At 37.9% G+C, this 25,253-nt stretch overlaps 3 protein-coding genes across 4 annotated transcripts; 2 read left to right on the plus strand and 1 right to left on the minus strand.

The window, feature by feature from the left end:
• Positions 1–552: 552 nt before the first annotated feature.
• On the plus strand, positions 553–6,424 carry LOC113686822 (uncharacterized). The gene is made up of 3 exons (XM_027204499.2): positions 553–755; positions 1,848–2,156; positions 4,269–6,424. The coding sequence occupies exon 3, from the start codon at positions 4,278–4,280 to the stop codon at positions 5,403–5,405; it is 1,128 nt and encodes a 375-aa protein (XP_027060300.2). The 5' UTR covers positions 553–755; positions 1,848–2,156; positions 4,269–4,277; the 3' UTR covers positions 5,406–6,424.
• A 3,407-nt stretch (positions 6,425–9,831) lies between these two features.
• LOC113686821 (uncharacterized) lies at positions 9,832–14,134 on the plus strand. Of its 2 annotated transcripts, none has more exons than XM_027204498.2 (2): positions 9,832–10,794; positions 12,010–14,134. In XM_027204498.2, exons 1-2 carry the CDS (start codon positions 10,760–10,762, stop codon positions 13,199–13,201), a joined length of 1,227 nt encoding a protein of 408 aa, XP_027060299.2. In that variant the 5' UTR covers positions 9,832–10,759; the 3' UTR covers positions 13,202–14,134. The 2 variants fall into 2 exon arrangements, with proteins under 2 accessions (XP_027060299.2, XP_089044945.1); XM_089188819.1 differs by lacking the exon at positions 9,832–10,794 and adding an exon at positions 10,960–11,354.
• LOC113686806 (uncharacterized) lies at positions 13,831–25,060 on the minus strand. The gene is made up of 7 exons (XM_089188817.1): positions 19,590–25,060; positions 19,022–19,140; positions 18,104–18,162; positions 17,264–17,416; positions 15,265–15,360; positions 14,804–14,906; positions 13,831–14,232 (listed from the first exon to the last, which is right to left on the minus strand). Exons 1-7 carry the CDS (start codon positions 24,100–24,102, stop codon positions 14,110–14,112), a joined length of 5,166 nt encoding a protein of 1,721 aa, XP_089044943.1. The 5' UTR covers positions 24,103–25,060; the 3' UTR covers positions 13,831–14,109.
• Between the last annotated feature and the right edge of the window lie 193 nt (positions 25,061–25,253).

Genomic DNA, 25,253 nt, shown 5'->3' on the forward strand with positions numbered 1-25,253 from the left:
CACTGAAAGATCTCTGGAAGAAAAAAGTTATCAAATGTTTCAATTACTTATCCCACAGGATTGTGATCAACATTTTTTTCTCGGGTTTTTTGGAAAGTTTTTTCATAATTCGCGGCAAACAAACACGAACAAAGCAACATGGCCAAATTGAGAAAAGTCTATTTTTGCTACCATTTCATAAAAAAATTTTCAACTTCGTTCTTTAACCAGCGGAGACGTCATGACAGCCCTCGACGCATTTTCATCCGGTAATGGAAACCTTAGTTAACGCGCAAAACAGGGTAATAGATTGAGTCAAAGGGTTTGCCGCTCTGCCAAATTTGTTTTGGAGACTAAAACTTGATTGTACAATCTTAACTAATTAATCGACAATTTTTCGCTATTGGTGCAATTGGTTGGTGATACAATGCTAATTTCTGTAATTATTCACAATTTTCAAATTGTCATTCGATATAACACCGAAAAAGTTCTGTAAAGTTGTTATTTTCTTCTACTAGCATTTTCTACCGTAACAAAAAAACAGACAAAAACAAACAATTCTATGTTTTTGATGACTTCAATGCCATAAATGGAAATAAAAAATATCACGACATCGCCTGTGAAGAAAACATCCCAGGAAAATAAACCGCTATTGAAAAGTTAACCATGTTGACTGAAACAAAATATGGTGGTTGAATAGTCCATTTCAAATAACGAGGCTATTATTTATGAAAAAGGAAAATCCTTTACTGTACTCAACCAAGGCTGCTTTCACGGTAAAGTAATCCCCTACTATTAACAGAATAATGATCAAATGTTGATGCGTAGTTTTAATTTCTACAATATGGCTGTTATATTGCTAAGTTTGTACATTTTTGTATCGCTGATTTAACCCTTAATTGTTTTGCTTTACAGCTGGCAGCGTCTATTTTTTTTCCTTTTCGCTGATAAACAACCAAATGTTAGTCCGTCAGTAACATGACGAGCAGGATAGATCCACTTTTCCCAACCAAGCGACTCAATCAAAATTCACTGTCTTTAAAACGTGTTGTATGGCACTAAAATTGTCAGTTTGAAATTAAATTAATTTTTTAATTCTTGATAAGTTTTTGTTGTTTGTAAATCAAGATCATGTAACGCGACCAGTCATCCCTATGGAAGTTGAGACAGAACCACGTTTTATTTAATAACAATGTGTTGTTTTTCAACTTTACTATAAGTCAGTGCAAATATTTTGTAAACAGTTCAACTACTCTCCGATGAAGGAAAATAAATTCGTACGTGCAACCTTTCATCTTTTTGTTGTTACATTTTGAGTAGACATCTACATCAGGATCACTCTCTATCTCTAAATCTAGCTTCATACCATTGTGAGTGTTGACAACATCCTGCCAAACGCAGTTCTCTTGCCAAAGCAGATTAAAAGCTATAATTTTTGACGTCAGGAAGAAATTAATTAAAAAGAAGAATTTAAAGGTAAACTTTGGCATTCAGGGAAGTCAGTTCAAAGCTATCTATAATTTGTGGTTTTAATTAACTGTCTTCGAGTGAACAAGTTTGGCAAGGTGTACCAGCTTTACAAGCGAATAACCAGTTTTCGTAATATAGAAAAACACTGATCTAGTCTTTTGACTCAAAAAAAACCAGGGAGACAAATTTTTAAAATTGAAATTTGAGTCGACAACGTGATATTAATTTTTTCAATTTCTCCGACACACTCGAATCAATATTTACCAAGCAGAGCCTTAATAATTTTCACGAAAAGTCTTGGCTTCCTTTTTATTATTTCAAACAATTATGCCATTATCTCTAGCATGGAATCAGTAACAAAGATTGCTACTTAGTGCTATTTTCCCTTCATTCTTCAGTTGATTAACGTTGTTGGACCTTGAAAAGCGGGGACTTCGGATCACACACATTCCCGACAACTGGTGAATATGACGATCCTACACCCGAAATTATTTGCACAAGCGCCTTTAACAATGAATGCTGTTAAGTTCTCCGTCAAAAACGTCAAGCCTCTTAACCAATGAGAAGTGGCCTCCGCAAGTAAACAGACGATATCTGACTACGACCGGAGCATCTGGTTGATAATTCTTCTTTAGGATGATGTCTCTGCGCAACAACTAAACCATTCTACTATTCCTTAATTTCCCGTGTGCATAGTGCCTGATACGGTGAGTAAATCGGGAATACGATTTAGAAACGTTTTCATCATTATGGTCTTTTCATTGAGTAGCCAATATTTCGTTTGCCTGGAGATCGAAGTGTTGCGGCCTCGCAATAATTCCAAGTAGGAAAGCACTCCTCCCGCCAGATGACATTGGGAGAAGGAAGTGATAACACGGAACTAAACTTTGAACCTTGCATTATTTCTGTAGTTCGTTTTAGCGTGAGTTCGATGAATTACAATACCTAGATATTTGACTAATTGTAAGTGAAATATATTATATATCAATAGACACTATTGTTTTTCTTGGTTTTATCCAATACCAAAATCAAGAGAACAAAGATTTGTTGGAGACCGACTATAGCACGAAAACTATATTTAAGTAAGTTTTTTGGACGCAGTTTTAATTCTAAAAGTCTAGGAAAGGCTAGGTTGGCAATTTCAAGCCTTTGCAACAGGTTAACCCTTCTTTTAACCCATGCCGAGTGCAGTTAAGTACTGAGTCGACGTATTCGTCAATTTTTAATAAAGTTTCTATTTTTGTATTTAATTTGAGCGTAAGGTGTATTTGCAAATACCTTGAAAGCTTAGAACTGTTTATTTTCGTCACATTCAGCGGACAGGGAGGAAGTTTAATTCAACGAGTAAGAAAACACACGAAATCATGAATCCACGAATGACTGACATTTTAATCTATCCTTTGTGACAGCAAAGGAAAATTCAATTAGAATTTAAAGTTGAGAAAATATCTTTTGTGATCGGCTAGGCGGCTGCTGAACATATAACTGAACATTTTGTTTTTTGGGGGTTCTTCTTTATATTATGATTGATATTGATGTATTCTTGAACATCAATCAGATCTTTCACTCACTCGTGAAAAAAATATATTCCAATCTGATTGCAAATTGATTGAACTCATTTTTGACATCACGACTCATTTAATTCATTATATTTTGCAATGAATCTGAACCATAACATTTTACCTAAAGACTTACGGATAAAAGAGGTGCTGAATTTTGGTTGTATTGACTGCGAAATTACCATTTAAAAACTTGTTTGTTTAACTTCGCGGATCTTTCGACTACTTGAAAAAAGGAATTATATTCCATTCCGATGACAAAACGATATGAGAGGAACACTCAGTTTCACTCGCTTGCCAAGTTACACTCCTTGTAATCAAACAGGACCAGTGATATCAATTTACATACGAATTAGCATAAACATTTCCTGCATTTTAGTCGCCTCGAAAAAAACAAGTTTAACTCTCCAACTCAGAAAATCACGAGGGAGAGCTAAAAAATGAATTCAGCATTGCGCCTACAGTAAAACAGCGGGACTAATACTTGTAGCAAATTGAGATTCAACTGACAAAAGTATTCTATTCTTATGATAGTTTGAACTGAAATACCATACGACCCGGCGTTGGCCAAAAGCAGGAATTTTTTCTGTAACTTTAGGACAAATCAGTTTTTAGAAAACTCTCGGCTAACTTATGACGTTGTTCTATATGAAAAACCTCAAACAAACTGTTTATAATCTATTATGTGAGACATAAATAAGATGTTTGCTTTGAGTCGCAGAAGTTTTCCCAAAAGCTTGCGAAATGAAATATTCTTTGAATTTATAACCATGTCAACTCCTGACCACTAACTCAGTTTTGCCTTCCCCACGCAACCTTTCAAGCGCACCAGACCGGCAGAAGGACCATTCATAAAGCTCTCGTGTGTAACATCTCGAGCTTGTGTTGTGACAACTAAAAGTTAAACCTCTTTTTAAAACAACTCTTTAAGAAATGTTACCAATTTTAAGAAAAAATGTGCAATGGACCAACACTCACACTTAAAAAAGCGTAATTTACTTCAGAAATGTTAGAGGAATTTCGAAAACTTAGAATCCGCTGACATTTCAATAATAATTTCTTATTTCCTGAGCAATAGAACGTAAACAACAGTTTTCTAAGTTTTAGTTGTTAATATAAACTCAGTGCAACTTAAGAAGGATATAAAAGTTTCCGTAGCAGGTTAGGAGACGATAAACGCAGCCACAAGGGATCAGACTAAAGGACAGGGTAATTTCTTTTTCAAGATTAATTTTAACAAATCATTGAATTATTTTACAGGGACACAGAATGTTTGGTATATTTCCAGTTTTGATCTTGGTGATTGCATCATTTGTTCAGTGTTACAGCACCGACAATACCTTCCGTTCTTCATATCTAACTATCTGGGATGATAAAGTTTTATTAGGTCACGTAATAACATTTCACTACGTTGGTGGAATCACTTTATGTGCACACGACTGTTTGTCGAAACCAGGATGTCAATCTTTTAACTTTGGTAAAGACTCCAACCTATGCGAGCTGAATAATTCATCATTACAACACAGAGACTTAGTGACGAAAGCGAGCTTTCTTCACGGCAGCTTGATAATAGTGCCTATCATCAAGTTTGTTTTTACTACGCTAGGCGCGCAAGGACCGACTGGGCCAACTAACACATCAGGGTACTTAGGCACAACGCTAGAGGGTCATGTGAGACTCAAAAATGGAATTCAAGAATGGACAGTTCCTCACACAGGAACTTATTACATCGAGGCTTTCGGTGCCTCAGGTGCAAATGGGACATGTCGCTCATGTTTGGGGTGGAGACTTGGAGGACTGGGTGCAAAAATCACCGGTTCCTTTGAACTTGAGCGAGGCCAGAGGCTGAAGATATTAGTCGGACAGGAAGGGCAAATAAGTTTTGAATTTGAGGAATCCCCAGGAGGAGGTGGCGGGGGCACTTTTGTTACATTCATGGACAATTCGCCTCTTGTCGTGGCAGGTGGAGGAGGGGGAGCCCCAGTTTCAATTGCCGGGAATTTAGACGGGGACCCTGGGCAAGCAGGTCAAGAAGGTTCCAGGCATGGAGGTAAGGCTGGCTCAGGTGGAAGACTTTCGGATCCTAACTTGATGGCTGGAACTGGAGCAGGGATCTGGGGAGATGGTAAAGGCGTAAACGGAATGGCTATGAGCTTCAAAAACGGAGGAATCAGTGCTAACGTAGACCTCTCAAAAGGAGGATTTGGCGGAGGGGGTTATGGATTGCTCCTGCCTGGAGGAGGAGGTGGGTATTCCGGCGGTGGAGTCGAGGGAAACCATCCTTCCTCTGCTGGAACTGCAGGTGGTGGGGGCTCCATAAACAACGGGACATCTCAAATTAATGAGAGCGGAGTCAATGAAGGAGACGGTAAAGTCATTATTACGTTGATAAATTAGACGTGATGAATGACGTGGACTGTTGGAACACTCGAGAAAAAGTAGAAAAGAGAGCGAGAAGAGAATCCTGAAACTCTTCCATCTGTGGATGAAAAAAAGGTGTCTAAAGCCTCTAAAGTTGAATTCAGGGTTTCTCTACCTTCGTGAAAAATAGGCTTTTCAAGTTGCAGTTGGTTTAAAGACTTCAGAGATCGATGGACTTCCTGCTTAGTTCATTCCATTAGCCATAAATTACAAAAGACGAGATCACCGCTGATTTGTTCAGATCAAGGACGGAACTAAGCAAAGAAACTTATGAACATTGTACGGTTGAGATTTTTAGTGCAATAAGACTACAATATAACAGACAATTGGTCTTAACGGAAATTCTTTGGGGAGATTATTATATATTGTACTTCATGTCTATTTTTTATATCTTAGTTCTGCTCTTGTGCAATTCATTGACCAAATCTTGTTCGAATTTTCTCTCCGTAATTTTAAAGGGCTCCATTTTCGCCGTCCGCTTGAATCTTGTCTTCGTCCTTCTCCCTCTCTACGGGGAAGAGCGTGGGCTCATTTCACGAACAGCGGATAAATATCTAGACTACCAACTTAAAAGGTGACTTTTCAGGAACGAATAACAATAAGATTTCCGAGTATATCAGAGAACGCTCACCTGATGAAAAGAAACACCAAAATGGGACTCGCAAAGGATCTCCTGAAAAGGATCATTATTTATAATGCGACATCTCTGTACTGCACAGGTATCACAAGAGTTAGATTTCTGTTGACCAGCTACATAGCAGTGGATAACATAGGTTGTGTCATTGTCACTGAATAAACCTTCACACTCTAAAAATTACTTATCATCATGTTAGTAAATTTAATATACTTGAGCCTTAACTATTAAGAAAGATTCTAGTGAAACAAAACACCTCGCCTTTGGCCCAACTGTTTGACTGTCGCTATAAAAAAAAACTCGGTATTTACATATACTTTTAATTATTGCTTGGAATAAAGCATGACGTTTCTGAATGAAAGTGTAACTGAGAGGTAAGTGATAAAAAGAGAACTGAAAAGGAATGATACATATACGTTGTGTATGGATGTTCCCTGTTTTTGAAACAAAATATTCTGTTCAACAATAAGGAACATTACAAAATTTATACCGGTCCAAAGAACGGTCCAAAATAAGCAATGCCTCACTTAAAGTCAACAAGTTCAGTTTTCATTTACTAGCCATAATTCGTATCGCGTTTTTGAATCAAAGCATCGTTAACTCGAAAGCTGATGTAGTCGCTTTTAAGGCTTAAATGCCTATTGTTTTCCAAATCGTTTCCTTTCAATATTTAATTTTCATTCTGATCTCAAAAAGGACTGTCTCAATCGTGATGGAACGATAAAAAAAACCATCGAAACCCATCTTGTAAACTTTGAAACTCGCAGCTAAACTGGACGAATTTTGGAATGGCGGATTTGTAGGACACTTCACAGAAAATCTTTTCGTATGGTATTTATGCACGAATCGGTAAGTATCAGAAATCAGTGACGAGCGATTGAGATTTCTGATAATAACCAAACAGTGTGTAAATACCATTCGGACAGACTTCCTATGGCGTATTCTGTGGGTTAATAATCTTCTCCAAGTTACGTCTAACAAGGTGATTAACTCCGCAAATTACTTCTTCAATCATGTGTAATTACGCTCTTTCATCTCTCAGACATTCTTCGAATGGTTGCTCATCTCACCTTGTCTTTGCCTTCATGTTTCTTTTCTCCATGCCTTCGAAAAAAATCCGTTGAATTTTCAAAAGCGACAAATATTTTTATGATTTCCAAACTGCCCTATATTTCGTTGTGCATACAGTTATCGGATAAAAGAAACAATAGCAAAAACAACAGATTGCCATTGGGACCAAAGCTTTGTTTTACAATAGTATGAGGCAGAGCGGAAATCTCACCCAGATCTTTTCTTACTCATTTTCTCGAGGAATTCAACTTTGAAAACAGTTCGTCAGCGAGATAATTTGTACAATTTTGCAAACAGTTGAGAAGTTAAACGCTGCCAAAGAAGCATGAATGAGAATCCCATTGTTATGGTTCACACTTCAAAAAGCATGAAAAGCGGCTCCTGATTGGACGTGTCGTTTTCTCCACACGTGCAAAATACGGCACGCGCCTTTGAATGGATTATCACCAATACTGTGTTTTGCACCCTTTCAGTGAGTACCTCACCATGTATATATGAAAAAACTTTTTTTTCTAGAGGTATTTGTTTGCTGAAACATGCTCGTCTAATTAAATTTGATTACACAAATTTACTAGCTATGTTACAAATTAATGGTACGCTGACAAATAACAAACTGAACTGACCTATAGAGAGCAAGGACTATAACTATTCATAGCTAGACCGTGCTTATCCAAAGCAACTTTCTCTACCAAACTCTTTTTGAGGCACAGGAGGTTTCTTCATTTATTCCTGCTCCTCTCTATGGGTTAAAACAGAACATTTCATTTATACCTGCTGAAGTTAGACGTTCAGGAAAAAAGGATGATCTTCGAAATATAATTTGAAAGGTTACTTTCTGTATCAGCATCAAGACCTTTAAACGATATTCGTGCATTTTAAGTTTTTTATGCTCGCATCCGTCTAAAATCTGGTTAAACTTATGTTAAAGCTTTGCCGTAGCAGTCATTTTGAGGTGCCTATTCTGGGTACATATTTTGAACGCTTAACTTGAAAATGAGACTTTCGAGTGACCCAGGCGTTTTAAAATGAGAAGAAATATATAATGTACCTAGGTAGACCAAAAAATAAAATGAAGTATTTAACAGTAACTGTATAATAGGTGTCCTTTTTATTAACAATGTTGTCTGTTGAGTGAGAAATCGGTGAAAATGGAAAATACGAATAAAAAAATCAAACTTTCTGCTATCAATTTCTAAGGAAAAGTAATTACATCTGTATTAATGATCTCAGTTGCAATATTTCACTGCACGTAGTGAAAAAATTTAGCATCCTTTCTTAAGGGACAGGAGTTAAGTCAGTAGCCAACATTACGAGAACACTTGGTGAACTGAAACACAATGACGGGAAACGTGCCCTGAAAATAGAATGATAAACCAACTTACCTTCTCTATATCTAAAACCATGAATGTAATGACGATGGCATCATTTAAATGTCCGATTATAAATATATCGTTCAAGATCCACTTTCGACCCTAATCACCTTTTCAAAAGATTTACATCAAACAGTTTTAACTTAATTTGTATCTCCGCTGCACCATCTCTTCCATTTACTTTCTCTTTATTTCAGTTGTACTGCCTCAATCTTTCATCTTAGGGGTTCCCGCTTTTAGGCTTCAACTTTTAATTCCTTTTATCTTACTTGAATTAGTTATGAAGACTTAAATTTAAACAAGCATTTTAGATTCGTACAGCCAGTGTGAGCCAATAATGTAGCTGCTCACAGCAATAGAAAGCCTTACATTTGCAAACATGGTAAAAAAATATCTTGGCAATTTGGTACCATCAACTGAGTTGAAAACGTAAATTGGCGACCGTTAAGCACTTCAAAGCTGATTTTCGAGTGCTAGCCCTTCGTCAGATATCTTCTAATTTGAGAGGCATGTCTAGATATCTTCTTATTTCTTTTATTCATATTGAATTATTTTCCAATATCTTTGCCGAAGAGAGCCCAATACATCTTCAATGCAAACCGTCGCCTATAGCTGAATAATTATTAGCTGTTTCGATTTTTTGTCCATCTTTTCGCTTTTGCCATGCAAATTAAACTATTACAGAAGAAGTACCGCGGAAAGGCAAAAACTAACGTATATGAGAACATAAAACTACTCAGTCAAATCAACTAAATGATAAGTACGGGCAATGGCAATTGAAGACGATTCTTCACACGCGCTCAGCGTCATCATTTGATATAGACTTTTCTTATAGTGGAGGCAAAGGTGTAACCACTTCACGTGGGAGATCGTATAGGAATCTGATAAAAGGATATCGCTAGCCTAGCAATTAATTACTTAACCAAAGCCCGCATGTATAATTATTTGCATTTCAAATCTCACTCTTTTGTTAGGTAAAACAGGAAAAGCAAGAAATTCACAAATTAAATTTTACTGAATTGAAACATGTCAGATTATTCCATTACAAATCCTTTTCACAAACATCCTTCCTGTTGACAGAGGGAAAATAAATGGGAGAATTAAGTTATCTTTAAAACTGCAGATCATATTCGCTGCTTTAATATAAATTATATAAGTATAATATTTAAAATATAAATAATTTGAAGGAGAACTAGGGCCAGTTCAGACGCTGCACTTCAAATGAGTTCAATAAACTCGTGTCATTGACCAAAAAAACTCGGTCAATAATGAATTTATTACTTACGAAGAATTGCACCTTCAAAAGCTGCTGTCGCCCATTTTTGTTAATCACACGGTATATTGACATTCAAGATAAAACACAGTTTGCATCTAAGCCTACAGCCACCAAGTCCTTAATTTGCAATCAAATACCAAAGCTTGCATAAGGATGATTTCCACTGGAAATCTTTCTGGTCAGGGATACCAACAATCACCTCAAGGATTAAACAAAGCAGCGTTGACGAACGCGTATAAAAACTTTGATGAGGTGCTTCTGTCAATTCAGAAATGAACGCAAGTCTCGTGGAAGATTAAGTTAAGACGGTTCCATGAATTCTTCCCTTGCATTTCGTGGAAAAATTGGTGACGTTCTAACGCATTCGAGTTAAAAATCCACGGTTGTCTGGAATATACAAGGACATTATGGTGCGTTGACCAATCGAGTGTTGTCGTCTGCCATAAACCGTGCGAAATAACGTCAGTTTTCGCGCTTTTCGCACACCATGAGAACTTCTGCATTTAAAGAATAGGAACCATTTGGGTTATGGCTGAACCGTCAAAAATAAGACCTTATCTAAGCCTGAAATCTGAAGGCACCTCCGAAATCATCGAGAAACGTCTGAAATTTGACGGGAACGTTTGAAAATTATGCACTTTGTAGTTGCGTTATATTAGCAGGTTTTGTTTTCTTCTTTTTAAACCTTTAAAGAAAGATAATGAGGTATAATTACAAGAGGCGGGCTTCTTCAAGACCTTTCTCGAAACAGCTGGTGACGAACTGAACTCTGACATCAGCGGGTTTGTGACTGACATATAAGTTTACTCAATTTAGGGTTTTAGTGCATTTGAGCAAACATTTATTAGCGATGGCGGAAGGCTCGCTAGATTACACTTTCCTTGTATCTCGTTAGTTTTGAACATTGTGAAATTTCCTTCAAACTTTGCTGACAGCCTTTTACAAAGTCGAAATTCGTCACAACCTTTAGAATTTCGGGATGGTCAACAAGATGGTTAAAGTAAAGTCCAGAAGGTAGGATAATTTTTCATTTAAGTTTAATGTAAAAATTGGGCAATAATTTTTTCAAGACTTTTCGTACGCAAGACCTTGTTCGTAATCGCAGACGATCATGTTAATCTGGTGATTTGTCGAAACTTAAAGGCAAAATAAACCAGAATTTACTTCGACAACAAATTCCTTAGACAGAAAAAAACGATTTATGAATAAAGTTTCCTTAAATTTGATTAAGGATAAAATCAATTTAACCGACTAGTGCCATAAAGGTTAAAGAGACAAACAAAGCAGATTTTCATAGCTAAATGTAACACTGGGCATTGTCAGTGAAATTGCTCTGTGCAACTAAACCACTTCAACATGTTCAACTTTTAATTATTTTGACGCTCGATTCATAACTCCAAAACAAAGTCCAAATCTTAATCGCATTACTTTGTTGTGGTAATGTAACTGCTGTGTCAAAGATCGATTATGTGTGGTATAAATGAATTCTACTTAAAAATTGTTGATGCTATAAGCAAGTCAAATTGAAAATGCTTTATTGTGACATTGTATGCGTCATCCAGGCCTCTATGTCGGTAAGCTCACTTTGCTACACAGCATAACAGCACGTAAGTTAACGCGAATACTTTGAACTGAAACCTCCACAAAAAAACCCTTAAGAATTTCTTCCACTTAGCGTTGAATGATTAAATAAAAATTTTAAAAATTAATTCAAATATCTTTTTTCTGTATCAAATAATCTTTTAAATTCAAAATTATCTTAAGACGATCAGGACTGCGAGGACATGGAGCGAATATCTTATCTGAAAACACCCGCCTTCGATCACGTTCACTGTTTCGCATGGACCAAAAAATGTAACTAAACCTAGGGAAACACATAGGTTTCCTTAGGTTTAGTTTTCAAAACCCCTACCTCTTTTTTTCGTTTCCGCCAACAAAGCTAGCTGTCCCAATGCCTTCCGCCATAAAATTGTGTTCCGGAGGAACATCAGTTCCAGGCTAACCTTCATGCGTTGGAGGTACTATCCAAAAATAACACTAACAGAATTTACGTTTACAAAGGCCTGAAGCAAGCACTCCTCCTCTCTGTCTCTTTATTCGAAGAATCAGAAAGAGTGCATCTCTATTAGTAAAAGCAATATTAAAACAAAAACAGACAAATAACGAAACAAAACAAAGTAAAAAAAACCCATTTATATCGATTGATTTATAACATATTTATTTTTACAGAAACTTGGTCACACTAAATGTGATTCTTTTACTGAGTTTCACTCCGCTCTCATTGGCCTTGACACGTTCCGACGTCTGGAAGTCGTCTTTGATCGGCACTCGACATAACTATGCATTGGTAGGACATGTGATGTTCAGTCGTGTTGCCAAAGGAAGCATGGTATGTTCGCAACTTTGCTTATCAAAACCAGGTTGTCTCTCGTTTAACTTTAAAAAACGACAAGAAATTGACAGTGAAGGTTTGTGCGAGCTTAACCAGCGCCGTTGTCATGGCGACCGAGGGGTGAACCTCACGCCAATCAGAGGATATGTTTATGGCGAGTTTGTGGATGCTGAACTAAAACGATACACTTTTACATCATTGGGAGCTCAAGGCCCACATGGACCAACAACAGCGGAAGTAGTGGGTTACAGTGGCACCAATTTAGAGGGTCAAGTAGAAATTGAAAATGGATACCAGCTTTGGAAAGTCCCTATCTCCGGGACCTACTCCATAGAAGCTCTTGGCGCGTCTGGAGGTAATGGAACGTGTCAGAGTTGCGTAGAATGGAAGCTCGGTGGACTGGGAGCGAGGATAAAAGGAACTTTCTATTTCATCAAGGACACGAGGCTCAGGATTGTCATAGGTCAACAGGGTCTCCCAACCCATGCCTTCCCGCAGCGTCCTGGGGGAGGGGGTGGTGGCACGTTTGTTACTCTTGCAATTGACAGGACCAAGATTATCATTGCCGGAGGGGGAGGAGGAGGAGGAGGTCTTGCCAATGCAAGCTTTGAAGATGGAGATCCAGGTCAAGCAACCCAAAATGGCACTCGCTACGGCGGGCACGATGGAACAGGAGGGCAGCGGTTTAACACAGCGCATAAAGCCCTTGATAATGGTGAAATCAAAGCAAGCTCAGGAGCTGGGTATATAGGCGATGGAGACGCTGATGGAAATGGAAACCCAGCGAAGAGTTTCCTTTCGGGTGCTACGGGAGGATTTCATGCCGAGGATAATGGGGGGTTTGGTGGAGGAGGTTTTGGAATGACTCATGGGGGTGGTGGAGGGGGATATTCGGGAGGCGGGATTATCGGCAGCACAAATTCAGGAGCCTCAGGGGGAGGAGGTTCGTTTAATTCTGGTTCTCATCAGGTAAACGAGGCTGGGGTCAATAGAGGGAATGGTAAGGTTATCATAACAATCATAACATGATCATCTGCAGATCTCCCTTTGATTCGCGCTCAGATATCTCTTAACATGCGTAGATCTAAGCTTAATTCAATACTGTAGAGGGCCCTTTTGTTCCATGTTTTTTAAAACTAAGTTATATTTTTGCCCATTGGATAACACTCAAGTTTTCTCTGGCATGGTCCAAAGAAAAGAAAACATTTCAACGTCTTGCTTGTGGGCACGACGGCATAATACATCTTATCTTAACTTTGGCTCGGTACATTTTGAGCCCGAGATCAAGGTAAGTTTTTTTCGATGTTGTTGGGTTTTTTGGCTAGTTTGTATAGTTATTTTGACAAACTAAGCAGGCCTGATAATCATTTTTTTTTTTAATATCCCGCCTTGCAACCAAAGTTCTATTTTTGACGATGACTTTCTATTGCTGATAAAGGAACTTTCCTTGTATCAGCAGACCTTCAAAAGCATGCTTCCTTTGACGCGCCTGGCAAAAAATATATCGGAAGTACATATGTCACCCTAAATCACCTTCAAATGAAGAAAAACAAAACAGAATTTGAAAAGAACTTACTCAAAGCAGGCTATGGGGTTAAATTCTAAAAATTGTGCAGTATCGTTGGGAATCCCCGATCGCAGTTAAGTATGAACTCTTCTGTAAAGTTCAATTTTAATCAACCAAATATGCAAAGTAATTATAAACAGTAAAAGCAATGTGATATGTAAATTCTGATTGAAGGTGCACAGCACATCAGTTTACCTTACTTTGATCAAAAACAATAGATTATAAAGTTAAATTTGTTGATGATTAAGATGAAATGCTTAATATTATTGTGACTTGTATATCAATGCATATTTAAATAACATAGGTCTGTAATCAGTGAGTTAGTCAAAAACTGTTTTTTTTAATAGTTGTAAGCAAAAAAAGGAAAAAATTAATAAACCTTGTTGAGCTCACAACCCTCTTGTGATAAAGCTCTTCCTTGTTCTCGAGCACGCGCGATGGACGACAAATGTTCGCTTCTTTCTCGCTCTAATTGCGTCTCAAGTTCGGATACCTAAACACCAAATGACAAGAGAGAAAGAACTGAAAAGAGAGAAAACTGAGACGGATTATATTTGGGATCTTGAGGGACCTGTAATTCTTCATTGCATGGGGGATTAGAGGACTTTATGGAGAGGGGAACACATGATCAGTTGTTGTTAGTAGAGAAAAAGGCGGGAATAAAGGGGATCAGTTTCTAAACAAACTGTGGTGCTGCGTTGGTAAAAGAAGATAGTTTGGTTCTATCAACTTTGTTGATAATGTAAATTGGAGCGTCGAGCGTCAGCCCTTCGTCATTCGTTGTGACATTCGTCAACATTGAAACTCTTCATAGAATACTTCATACTTCAGAACATAAGGGAAATAGTTAAATTTTACTGCGACACAATCGAAATCCTCCGGTCCCCCCCCCCCCCCCCAGCAATAAATAATGACTAGTCTTTCAGGGCTCAATATATTCGTGACAAATGGTGCAGACAATACGTGTGTGAAAGCGAGGTCGTAAGATTAAAGAAAATGAAAGGGGGAGATTCGACCTAAATTCAAAATTTTGTTGTATAAATACTATTTCATTAACCACCTACCCTGAGGTAAAGTCCCTTTAGTTTCTGAGCTGTTTTGTTGTCTACTTTTTCAGTGGTGTGAGCACTGGGGTTCCCGATGCACTTATCTCGCACGAATATTTCCCTGAGAAAAAAACAAGAAAAAAAATTAATGGTCCCTGATTCAAGTCTGTGAATGTTAAAGTAGCAAACACGTAGTGACAAAATTGCACATCTTATTACTATGTATTAACAAGAAAGAAAAATCGACTTTAAAAATTTCAACTTTCTTTGAATTGTGAGAGTGCTCAAAAATGAAAATTTAGCGGAAGGTAGATGTACGTTGCCAGCTGAAGATTATGTTGGGGAAGAAGATATAATCGGAACAGTTCTATTTAACATCCTACAAATGGGTACCTAACGAATGGGATGTCTTACAGCCAACATGACAGTGATGTGTTTAATTACCATAAATAAATATACTAATTTTATCACTTCAGCACCTTTCAATAGCATCATCGAGAGACTTTTTTAAGTTAGTGAGGTCAGTCTTATTCCTGTCTTGCAATACATTAATTTCCTGTTGTAACTGATCATTTCTGAAAAAAAGCAACCAAACAAACAAAACAATTATTAATATTTTTATTACCATTGTTATAATTTGTTATGGCCTCTCTAAGAGTTTCATTAAAAGCCGGTTACTGTTGGTCTACTGCCGCCTGTAAGATCTCTAAACGCCCTATTTTGAGCCTGCGAACAACTCTTGTGTTTGAGTTTCGCCCCTCGACACAGCCGCCTATTACTGACAACACCATCGACAGTCGCTTTTAGAAAAAAGTTGTTGAAACCCCTTCTCTCGACGAAAGCAAACGTACACTGATTGATTTAGAAGTAAAATCTCATACTGATAATTACGGACTCGCTTCGAATGGAAAATCGGTTTCTTTTAAACATAATTGAACAACACAACAGAAAACCTCAATAAAAATTCAAACTCAACTCCACGTTCGCGACTAAGCTTAAATTTTTTTTAAAACGCCATCAGAAGTTTTTCCGCTTTTAAGTTTTGCGTCCAGGTAACATAAAAAGGCAAAAATTTCAATAAAGAATACATAAGACTATAGAGGAATAGAAACCTTTGTCAAATTTGGCTTGACCCGCGGCCTGACAGCAACCCAACTCAGACCCTTACAGGTCAATGCAGAACTCAAAAGCGCGCGAAAAAAAGGCGGGAAAAGGCCACCCACGTCCACAAGGCTTTGTTTATCGGGAGTCACCGGCTGATTCAAATATCATAACGCTGAGTCAGGAAAATGAGATGTCGGAAAAGGAAGACAAACGCACCAGTATTGCTACACTCAATGGGTAAGTTCGATAGTTCATGTTTTAATCATTGAACAAGGAATTTCGGTGGAAAGCTGACTTACGACGAACAACTTTACCTGAAACGAGACAACCGCTTGTTAAATTTAGTTATGAAAGACAGTTTTGTTGAGTTGTGCTGTATCTATTCTGTGGAGCTTTTGTTGTGTTTCGAGGGTTTCAATTCACTGAAACGGCAGTATAAGTCGGAAATATATCCTAAACAGGATAACTTTGGGTCACATGGATATAATTGGAAAGGGACCTTTTGCGCCTTGGAAGACGTCGATTAAAAAATGAATTAAAATTTTTAGTTCGAGTTTTGCGAATGGCACACATCAACTTCAGCATAAATTATCTGAGCAGTGTTAAGTTCCTAACGGAATTGGCCGAAACTTAGCTGACTTGTCGTCGTGGTTTCCGTTCCCAGACCGCGCTGTGATTTCACGTTGTTGTTTTGAAGAGAACGGCTAGGAAATGTACAAAGTTTTAAAAGGCACACGTGCTGAGCCATTCTTCTGCCCATTACGTATCGTCTTTTGTTTTGCCACGTTCTCGTTGCCGTTGCGGTCGTGGTTTGCTTAAGTTCCATGTACAATGTTATAGGCCGAACCAAACGCATATCAAAATAATTAAATGTATGAACTAAATGTTTCCATATACTTACAAGAGGCATGCATGTTTTTTTTTTTTAATTTATAAATTTGATTTTAATTTGAGTTTTCAGAGTTTGAAAGCATTCATTAGGCAGTTTTATTACGCTAAAACTTTAAATTAAGTTAGATAGCTTGCACTGGAATTATGTGCAGTAAACTTATAAAGCTGGAAAAATCGGAAAATATCAGTCTTCGTTCACCCAAAATAATATATGAGGTTTGTAGAATAATTCTTCGAAACGTCACACGGCTTATTGCATTGAGTGAAGTTAACAGTCTATGCACAACCCGCACAACGACTGCATACTTAATTAAAAAACATGGTAAAAAATATCAGACGGATTTGAAATCCAGTGATCGTTACAGCCGCGCGTGAAAATAGTTTGGAAAATTCTGGACTGATTTCAGTGAAGCCGCTTGCGTTTTACGAAAAGGAAAGGAATTCGACTGACGGTAAAGTTATATGTACATCGGAAACTCATACCTGCGTGCTACTGATTGATGAAAGGCTGTCTCGTTCTTGAGTGAACTCTCCAAATCCTTGATCTTAAAAAGAGCATCTCTTAGTCCCATTTCTTGTGCAGTACTAGCCACTTTAAGATCATAGAACTCTTTATTTTTGTCTTCAAGCTGTTTCCTATTAAATTGATAAAAAAATATTTTTTTTATAATAATCCAACTTCTTTACTCCCAGACCAATTAGCTTTTAATTAAAGAAAGTGGAGTAGTAGCCTAAGTCTTTAAACCCCAAGAGTGACTAGTATCTAATTTCTCCCTAAAATATCACCCCTAAATCACACATTAAGGTCATGAGAATAAAGGAAATGATCACCGACGAAAGAAGCTTTTGATCGGTAAACAAATTCTCCTTGCCAGCACCTTAGGAAATGTAGACAGAACAGTATGGTGAATATGCATACTGATGTTAGGGTGTAAAGGGTTAACTCCCAATTTCCTTACTTTCTTCGGTAATCACTTGTCTGCGTGAGATGCCATGGTGACAAGTAACGTTGTTTCATCCATAACCGAATTCACATTTTATAACTAAGATAATGGTGATCTTCTAAGAATAATGGTCATCATCTCGACATCAAGTTTCAAAAGTGGAATTTAAGAAACACTTCAGATCGACTGAGTCAAAAGTGGGGTTTGGCCATAAATCCAAACCCACAAACATACGAAAAAAGATAATGAAACAAGCAATAAATGCAAGAAACAAAACAAAAGAGCGAGTGATAGTGAATACTTTCCAACATGTTCGATGTCCACGCCAGTGGAAAGAAATAAGCAAATTACGAACAATCTTAAATGTTATTCCAATTACCTCATTAATGTCAATTCAGCTTCTTTAATTGTAGTTTGCACCTCAAGTTTTTCCTTTAACTGAAAAGGCATAACGTGAATACTCGTTTTAAAAACAGTGGCAAATCAAGTATGTATGCGGACTTTTGACATCCCAAGCGCGCAAAGTCACGTACTTTCGCCCAGTCTAAAGGGACTTGGGAAAAATGACAGCTTAACCTTTAATTCTCGTGAGTGACCAAGACAGAATTTCTCCTCACTATATTATGCAGACAAGTAATGTGAATAAAGAAAAATATCAATTATCATATTACTTATTGATCTGATACCAAATTCTCCAAACTAACTTCCAGGGCACCCATTGATAACAGCAATTGCTGACAGGTTTACCCTGGCTAGATGTAATCATTATTATTATTATTATTATCATTATCATTATTATTATTATCATCATTATAAGAATCGTTTGGCAGACAGTAAGAAGAATGACTAATAAGATCTTGGGAGTTAAAGGTTTAAAAGAGGTTAATCAAAACCCTGACCCGAAGTGAGGCCGAAAGTGTTCTTGAGAACTGCACAAAATTGTTGACATTTTTTAACCTGCAAATTATCTGAATTTACTGCCTAGTCTCATCGGCAATGATACAGTACGTCCAGCATTTGCAGTTTAGCAGCTTATTAAACATATTAGGTTCAATAGAGGTGGATTATACAATAGAATTAGTTACAGGTTGGGGTCCAAAAGGTGACTGCATCCGCCTAAATTATATAGGCAACCGTTCAAAAGAGATCTAATTCACAGTGAATAAGGAAAGTTAATTTCGGGAATACATTATGATGGGCAACCACTTATTGAGGGATGTTTAATGGATGCTTGTTATTGATTGTGCCTGTCAATCAAAATAGAATGAATCACTTTTTTTATCTTTGATTTCTATACCTCTGCATTCGTGGACCCCAAGTCACGAACAGCTTTTGACAGGTAGTTCTTTTCTTCTGTCTTTTCTTTCAACTCTTCTTTCAGAGCTTTAAGCAAATATTTCGTCTTGTCTAATGATTCTAAAAAATTAATACAGATTAGAAATATAGATAAGTTGTAAATTTATTTTAAAACTCCTCTACAATCAATACTAAAGAAAATAATCATGTCTAAATGTAAACAGGGATAAGAAGTGAAGAAGTAGTCTCGAAGTCTGCTCATTAATGAATTTTGAGCACCAAGCTTTCCCCAATACCATCTTTGCGTCGATAATCCACAATACTGAGACCCTAGTAGAGGTTATCGGGATACGGGATATTTGGTTATAAAATTTTACCAATACAGGATACTTGAGGAAATAATCTAACGGGATATTTAAAAGAGAGATTCCGAGATAGGGATCTGTAATTATAGGGATACAAACCACAGGAATCAAAGGAATACGGGACATTTTGGCCAAAAATTACTAGGATAAAAGGATGCTTACAAACTCCCTAATGGAGCCTCAATACTTGCGAATTTTGCCTACCTTGCGTAGCCTTGAGTTTTACCGGAAGCATATCCATGTCTTTGAGAGAGACTGACAATATTTCTTTATCCTTTCTCAGCGATTCAATTTGAGCACTCATCTCTTTTCGCTTTTCCAAAAGACCTGTAACACATTTCTTGTCGGCCCTCAGTTCGGCATCGTACTTTATGAGCCGTGCCTTAAGACTTTCGCTTTCTTGTTTCGTTCGAAGCATCATTTTCTCCAAACTTTTTATCATGTTCTCCTTTTCCAGAAGCACGTCGTCCATTTTTTGCTTTAATTGTATAGTTGTATTTTTCACTTCTTCGAAATTCTGTATCAAATTGTTCTTCTCGCTCATTTCAAGGTTTAGCCTAAACTCCAAACTCTTTACCTCGTGTTCCAGGGAGCTTTCCTTCTTTTGAATAGCCTCCAGCGATTTGTGAGTCTCACACATGCTCGCGTCTTTAGCCGAGGAAGAAACTTTCAAATTCTCAATTTCCTGCAACAGAAAATCTTTTGAAACATTAGCAGAAGTTAGGGTAGTTTGAAGCTCTGAAATATCTGCGACTCTGAGCTTTAATTCTTCATTCAAAGACGAAATCTTCTGTGAAAGGCTATCGTTCTCTCCTTTAAGATTTACAACATAATATTCAAATGTTGCTCTGGTATTGTGATCGGCTTGTCTAGTCTTGTCAAGTTCTGATAACAAACTTTCCTTCTCGTTCTTTAGCAAGGCAAGCAATTCTTCATGTCTGTCCAATTTGGAGTGCAAATAATCCAATTCATTCTGCATATGGCCTTGCTTTGTCAGTGCAGATGTCTTGAAGTTTTCGTATTCTGAGCAGGTTCTTTCATTGTCGGCTTTGCTATCCTTGAAATTTGAAACGAGCGCTCTGGTGTTAAGTTCGTTTTCATTTAAACTTTCCTTTAGCTCTTGAACAACCTGTTTTAACTCATTCTCTTTCCGTTTTGCTTCCCCTAATTCTGCCTTTTGTGAATTTACTACTTCCTTAAGTTCCGTCAACTGTTCTGCCACTTCCTCCTTTTTTAGTCTCATGTCTTCCAGAAGCTCCAGTTGCCGGGATGCTTCCTCTTCTGTGATTGCTCGACCTTTCTCCAACTCATCTAACTCTGTCTCTCTCTCATTTAGCTTAATCTGTAAAGTGACCACATTTTCTTCCAGCTTTTCCTGCTTTTGAGCTGTTTCGAAATGGTTCTTTTTGAGCATCTTAATCTTTTGTACCAAAATCTCGATTTTACCCTCTTTCACATCAGAATCTCGCTTCAGCATATCTAACTGGTGAATAAGATTTCGTTTCGCTTCATCTGATAAAGCTTTTCCTCTTTTGGCCGACTGCAACAAAGACTTCACTTGACTGAAATCTTTTAACTCTCGTTCCAACTCTTCACACTTATGTGTTTTTTGTCGCAAAGTTTGCTCTTTTTGTTCCGCTTCCAATTTTAGCGATTGATAAATTTCTTCTAATTCTTTCCAACTGAGCCTCTCGCGAGTTAGCGAATCTAGAATCCTCTGTTTTTCATCATCATGTATTTTCAACTCTTCATCGCGCTTCTCCAAACATTTTTTCAGCTCAGACAACTTGTTTTCCAGAGATATTTTTTCGTCTTCAAGTTCTTTCAAATCGTGTTTTAGTTTCGCTTCATTTTCACTTGTTTCTTGGATAACAGTCGCTAAGTTGACTTGCATGTCTGCTGTATCTTTTTCCAAACTTTCCAATGTACTCTTTAAACCTGAAATCATATCCTCCTTTTTTCGCACAGCTAGACGATATTTGACGGCGTTTTTTTGTATTATAGCCTTCATTCTTTCGGCAACATTTTCTCTTTCTTTGAATCCTTCTTCGGCCGACTGAATTACACTCTTTACTTCTACAGCGTGTTTTTGTTCTTCTTTGTTTACCCGGGAGTGAAGTTCCCTGATTTCTGTCTCAGCATTCTCTAATAGCTCTGCTCTCTCTCGTAAGTTAACTTCAAGTTCTGCCATTCTTTCCTTGCTTTCAGTAAGCTCCTGTTCCTTTAGTCGCAGTATTTCAGTCAGATCCCTGATTTCTGTCTCAGTATTCTCTAACAACTCTGCTCTCTCTCGTAAGTTAACTTCAAGTTCTGCCATTCTTTCCTTGCTTTCAGTAAGCTCCCGTCCCTTTAGTCGCAGTATTTCCGTCAGATCCCTGATTTCTGTCTCAGCATTCTCTAACAGCTTTGCTTTCTCTCGTAAGTTAATTTCAAGTTCTGCCATTCTCTCCTTGCTCTCAGTAAGCTCCTGTCCCTTTAGTCGCAGTATTTCCGTCAGTTTGTCCATTTCTGCCTTACATTTTTCCATTTCTTTTTCCCTTTCGTCGCTTTTTTGTAGTATGTCCTTGGTATCAGCTGCAAGTCCCGCAAGCTTTTCTTCTTTTTCCCGTAAATTTCCTTCAAATGTCTCCTCAAGAAAATAGATCTCCTCCTCTCTAAATTTTAGCCTTTTTTCCAGAGTTTCTCTCTCTGAGTGGAACTCCCATTTTGCTTCTTGCAATGATTTCTTAAGTTCTTCAATTTCTTCCTCTTTGCACTTTCCCGTTTCGTCAAAGGATACTTTCACCTCTTTCAGAAGATCATCTTTGGCTCTCAGGGCTTCTTTCCAGAATTGTTCCCGCTTCTCTACCTCTTTTTTCCAACCCCTGGTACTTTTATCAAATTGTTCTCGCAATATGTCAAGATCTTTTTGTTTCAGGGAAACAGAATTTGTTAAAGACCTCTCTAACGCCTCTTTTTCAGCGTTTCCTTGTGCATACTTTTCCTTTAGTATTTCTAGCTCTTCAGAGAGCTGATCCAGCTCCGCACCCAGTTTGTGTTCTTGCTGTTTTGTATCTTCTAGTAAGCTGCTTAAGTTCGCTACGTCTTTCTCTCTCTCATCAAGGTCGATCTTAAGTTTCTCATTCTCTTGCTGAGTTTCTTCAAACTTTTTTTCTAATTTTTCTATCAAATCCGCTTTATTCCGCTCTTTCGCAGCCCTATGCTCCATTTCCAAAGAAAATCTTTCAGAAATGATCAATTTTTCCTTCAACATGTTGTTCTCTCGATCTCTCTCCCGGATGACAAATTCCAGACTCTTTTGTTCTTGGGAGCAATCCGCGTTTTCTTTACGAAGCTGGCCAATCACGTCTTCAAGGTTTAGTCGAACAGAGTCTAACGACTGAAGCTTGTATTCAAGTTCGCAACAAATGCTGCCCTTATTCTCTAGCTCACTTACCACTCGTTTCACTTCATTCTCAAGGGAATTTCTCTCCTCCTCTATCATCTTCATTGCACATCTCCAGTTATCAAGGTCTTGTTTCAGTGAATTGCATTCCTGCTGCAAGAGTTGTTTCTCCTGAGATTCTATCCCAAACTTTTTCTGAAGGTCGCCTATTTTGTCTTCTTTTGCTCGGACATCACCTGATAACACCTGTTTGTCATTCAATTCATTCATCGAAGGTTTATCTGAATTGCTTTCTTTCTTGTCCTCTTTCTGAGACAGCTCGCTTGCCAACTGTGCCTCGATGAACCCGAGTTTGGCAGACAATTCCTCTATGCGTCTGTCCTTTTCTTTTATCATCATTTCTGTTGATATCAGCTGTTTTCCTTTCTGCTCTAAAAGTTGCTGCTGGCATTTATGAACCACTTCCATCTCATTTTTACTTGACTCAGAAACGGAACGTAAAGCTTCTTCCAGTTTCTTCCTCTTGTTCTTGTGTTCTACTATCATACTTTGTAATTTAGTAACAGAATCTGTTAACAGCTCAATTTCTGCTTCTTTACCGGTTAACTCTGCTTGAAGGCGTTGAATATCTTTTTCTTTTCGTTCGTTTTCTTCAACTTTAATGGTTATAAAATTTTCTGACGATTCTTTAATCATCGCCATCTGCTTTTCCTTTTCTTCTATTACGCTATCGAGGGTGCGCTTTGAACTTTCATTGTCTTCATTTTTTTCTTCGATAAGCTCTGATAAAATCGCTTTTAATTTAGCCAATTCCTGTTCCAGAGCCTTGACAGTCTCCTTGTTTGATTTTTCAAGTTCTTCTATCTGCATTTCCTTATCCCGCAGCCTTCCTTGGTACGAATGCAAAACCTCTCTTCCCTGAGTATTGGACTTTTTTGCCTCCTCGAGCCAGATTCTCAACCTCGTCACTTCTGCGTCTTTCGCGCGTAACTTACTTTCCGTTGATTTTTCCGCAGAGGCAAGAATCTCCTCTCTGGTCGCCATAAGTTCATCTAGAGAACGTTTCAGTTCGGAAATCTCGCTATTCTGGACACGTATTGTATTTTCGTAGGATATTCTGAGTTCTTCTACCTCAGTGTTTCGCGATTCAACAGCTTCCTTAAGAGCAGCTTTAAGATTAGCGACCTCGCCGACCTTGATTTTATATTCTTCCTGCCAGTAGCTTCGAATTTCTTTAAGTTCTTTCTCATTTTCATCGAAAACATCTTTGGCAGTCTTCCTTAAGATATCCCCACCTCCTCTTTCTCCAGAAGGTCCAGGTGAGTTTCTCATCTTATCTCCGCTTCGTGGAAAACAGCCGAGTTGCTGGGCGGCCTCGAATCGTTCTTTTCCCCCTGGACTCAAAGTCGTTTTCTTTATGTTTAAGAAATATTCTCGTGCCAGGAATGCAACGCTCAATAATTATGTTTCCCCTCGGAGTCTACATATTTCTACGAGTAATTCGTTCGAGTTTTTGCAAGGCTTAAAATGAATTACTTCACGTCGAGACGTTTGTGACGTCGTTATAATTAGCTCAAGCGCGCGCCTATTGATTAACGACTAATCTTAGCGGCTAAACGAACTTATTATAAAGAAATGCGCAGCAGCGTGCGAAATTGATCATTACCAGGAAACCGATTTCCAAGTGAGATTCGAGAGTGTGTCTTCATAAACTAAAACAAACAAACAAAACCTATAGGCTAGAAATCCGCGACAGCGCACTAAAAAATCTGTGTCGAATATTGAGTAATTATAAGTTCTGACCTGGAAATCCGATTACTACCCACCGTGACGGAAACGTGACATTTCCAGAACAACTCCAGGCGTTATTCGTGACGGCAGTCACGTTCGACCGTCACGGACATTGGACCATCACACCAGTGTCCCATAAAAAAGCAAAAAAAAAATTATAAATAATAATAAAAATAGCAACAATAATGATAATAATGAACAGTCAGTAGACAGAGGTAGGCAAACACAGACGTTCAGTTGAAATTCTTCCTCATGTATGTTCTCGAAAATCTAACCGACATATGAAGCTCGCCTATTTTTTCACCTTCAGCCACGAGCCAGTGGAGAAGCACAACACAACCTGATTGTTTGCAATCATTTGTAACATACTCATTCAGATGATTAATTTTTGCGCACGTGATGGATTCAGATCCTTTCTTTTGAGTCCAGGAATTACTCTAACAAATTTTTAACTGATGAACCCGGCGATAGGGTTTGGTGGGCTTGCGTGCCTAGATTAGCAATGAGCTACAGTGTTTAAAAACCACAAGCCTTCCTTGACTGCGAACGGCGTATAGTTTCTGTACGGTATTTAGCTATTAGCTTACCTTTGATAAAGATGGTAATTTTCAGCAACCATCTGTCACCAAAATTGAACCATACCCAGAAAGATGACACGTAATGTCCGAGTTTCGCGCCTTTCCGTGCGTTCG

The sequence above is a fragment of the Pocillopora damicornis genome, chromosome 12 (genome assembly GCF_964200805.1).
Source record: "Pocillopora damicornis chromosome 12, jaPocDami1.2, whole genome shotgun sequence".
Classification (NCBI taxonomy): domain Eukaryota; kingdom Metazoa; phylum Cnidaria; class Anthozoa; order Scleractinia; family Pocilloporidae; genus Pocillopora; species Pocillopora damicornis.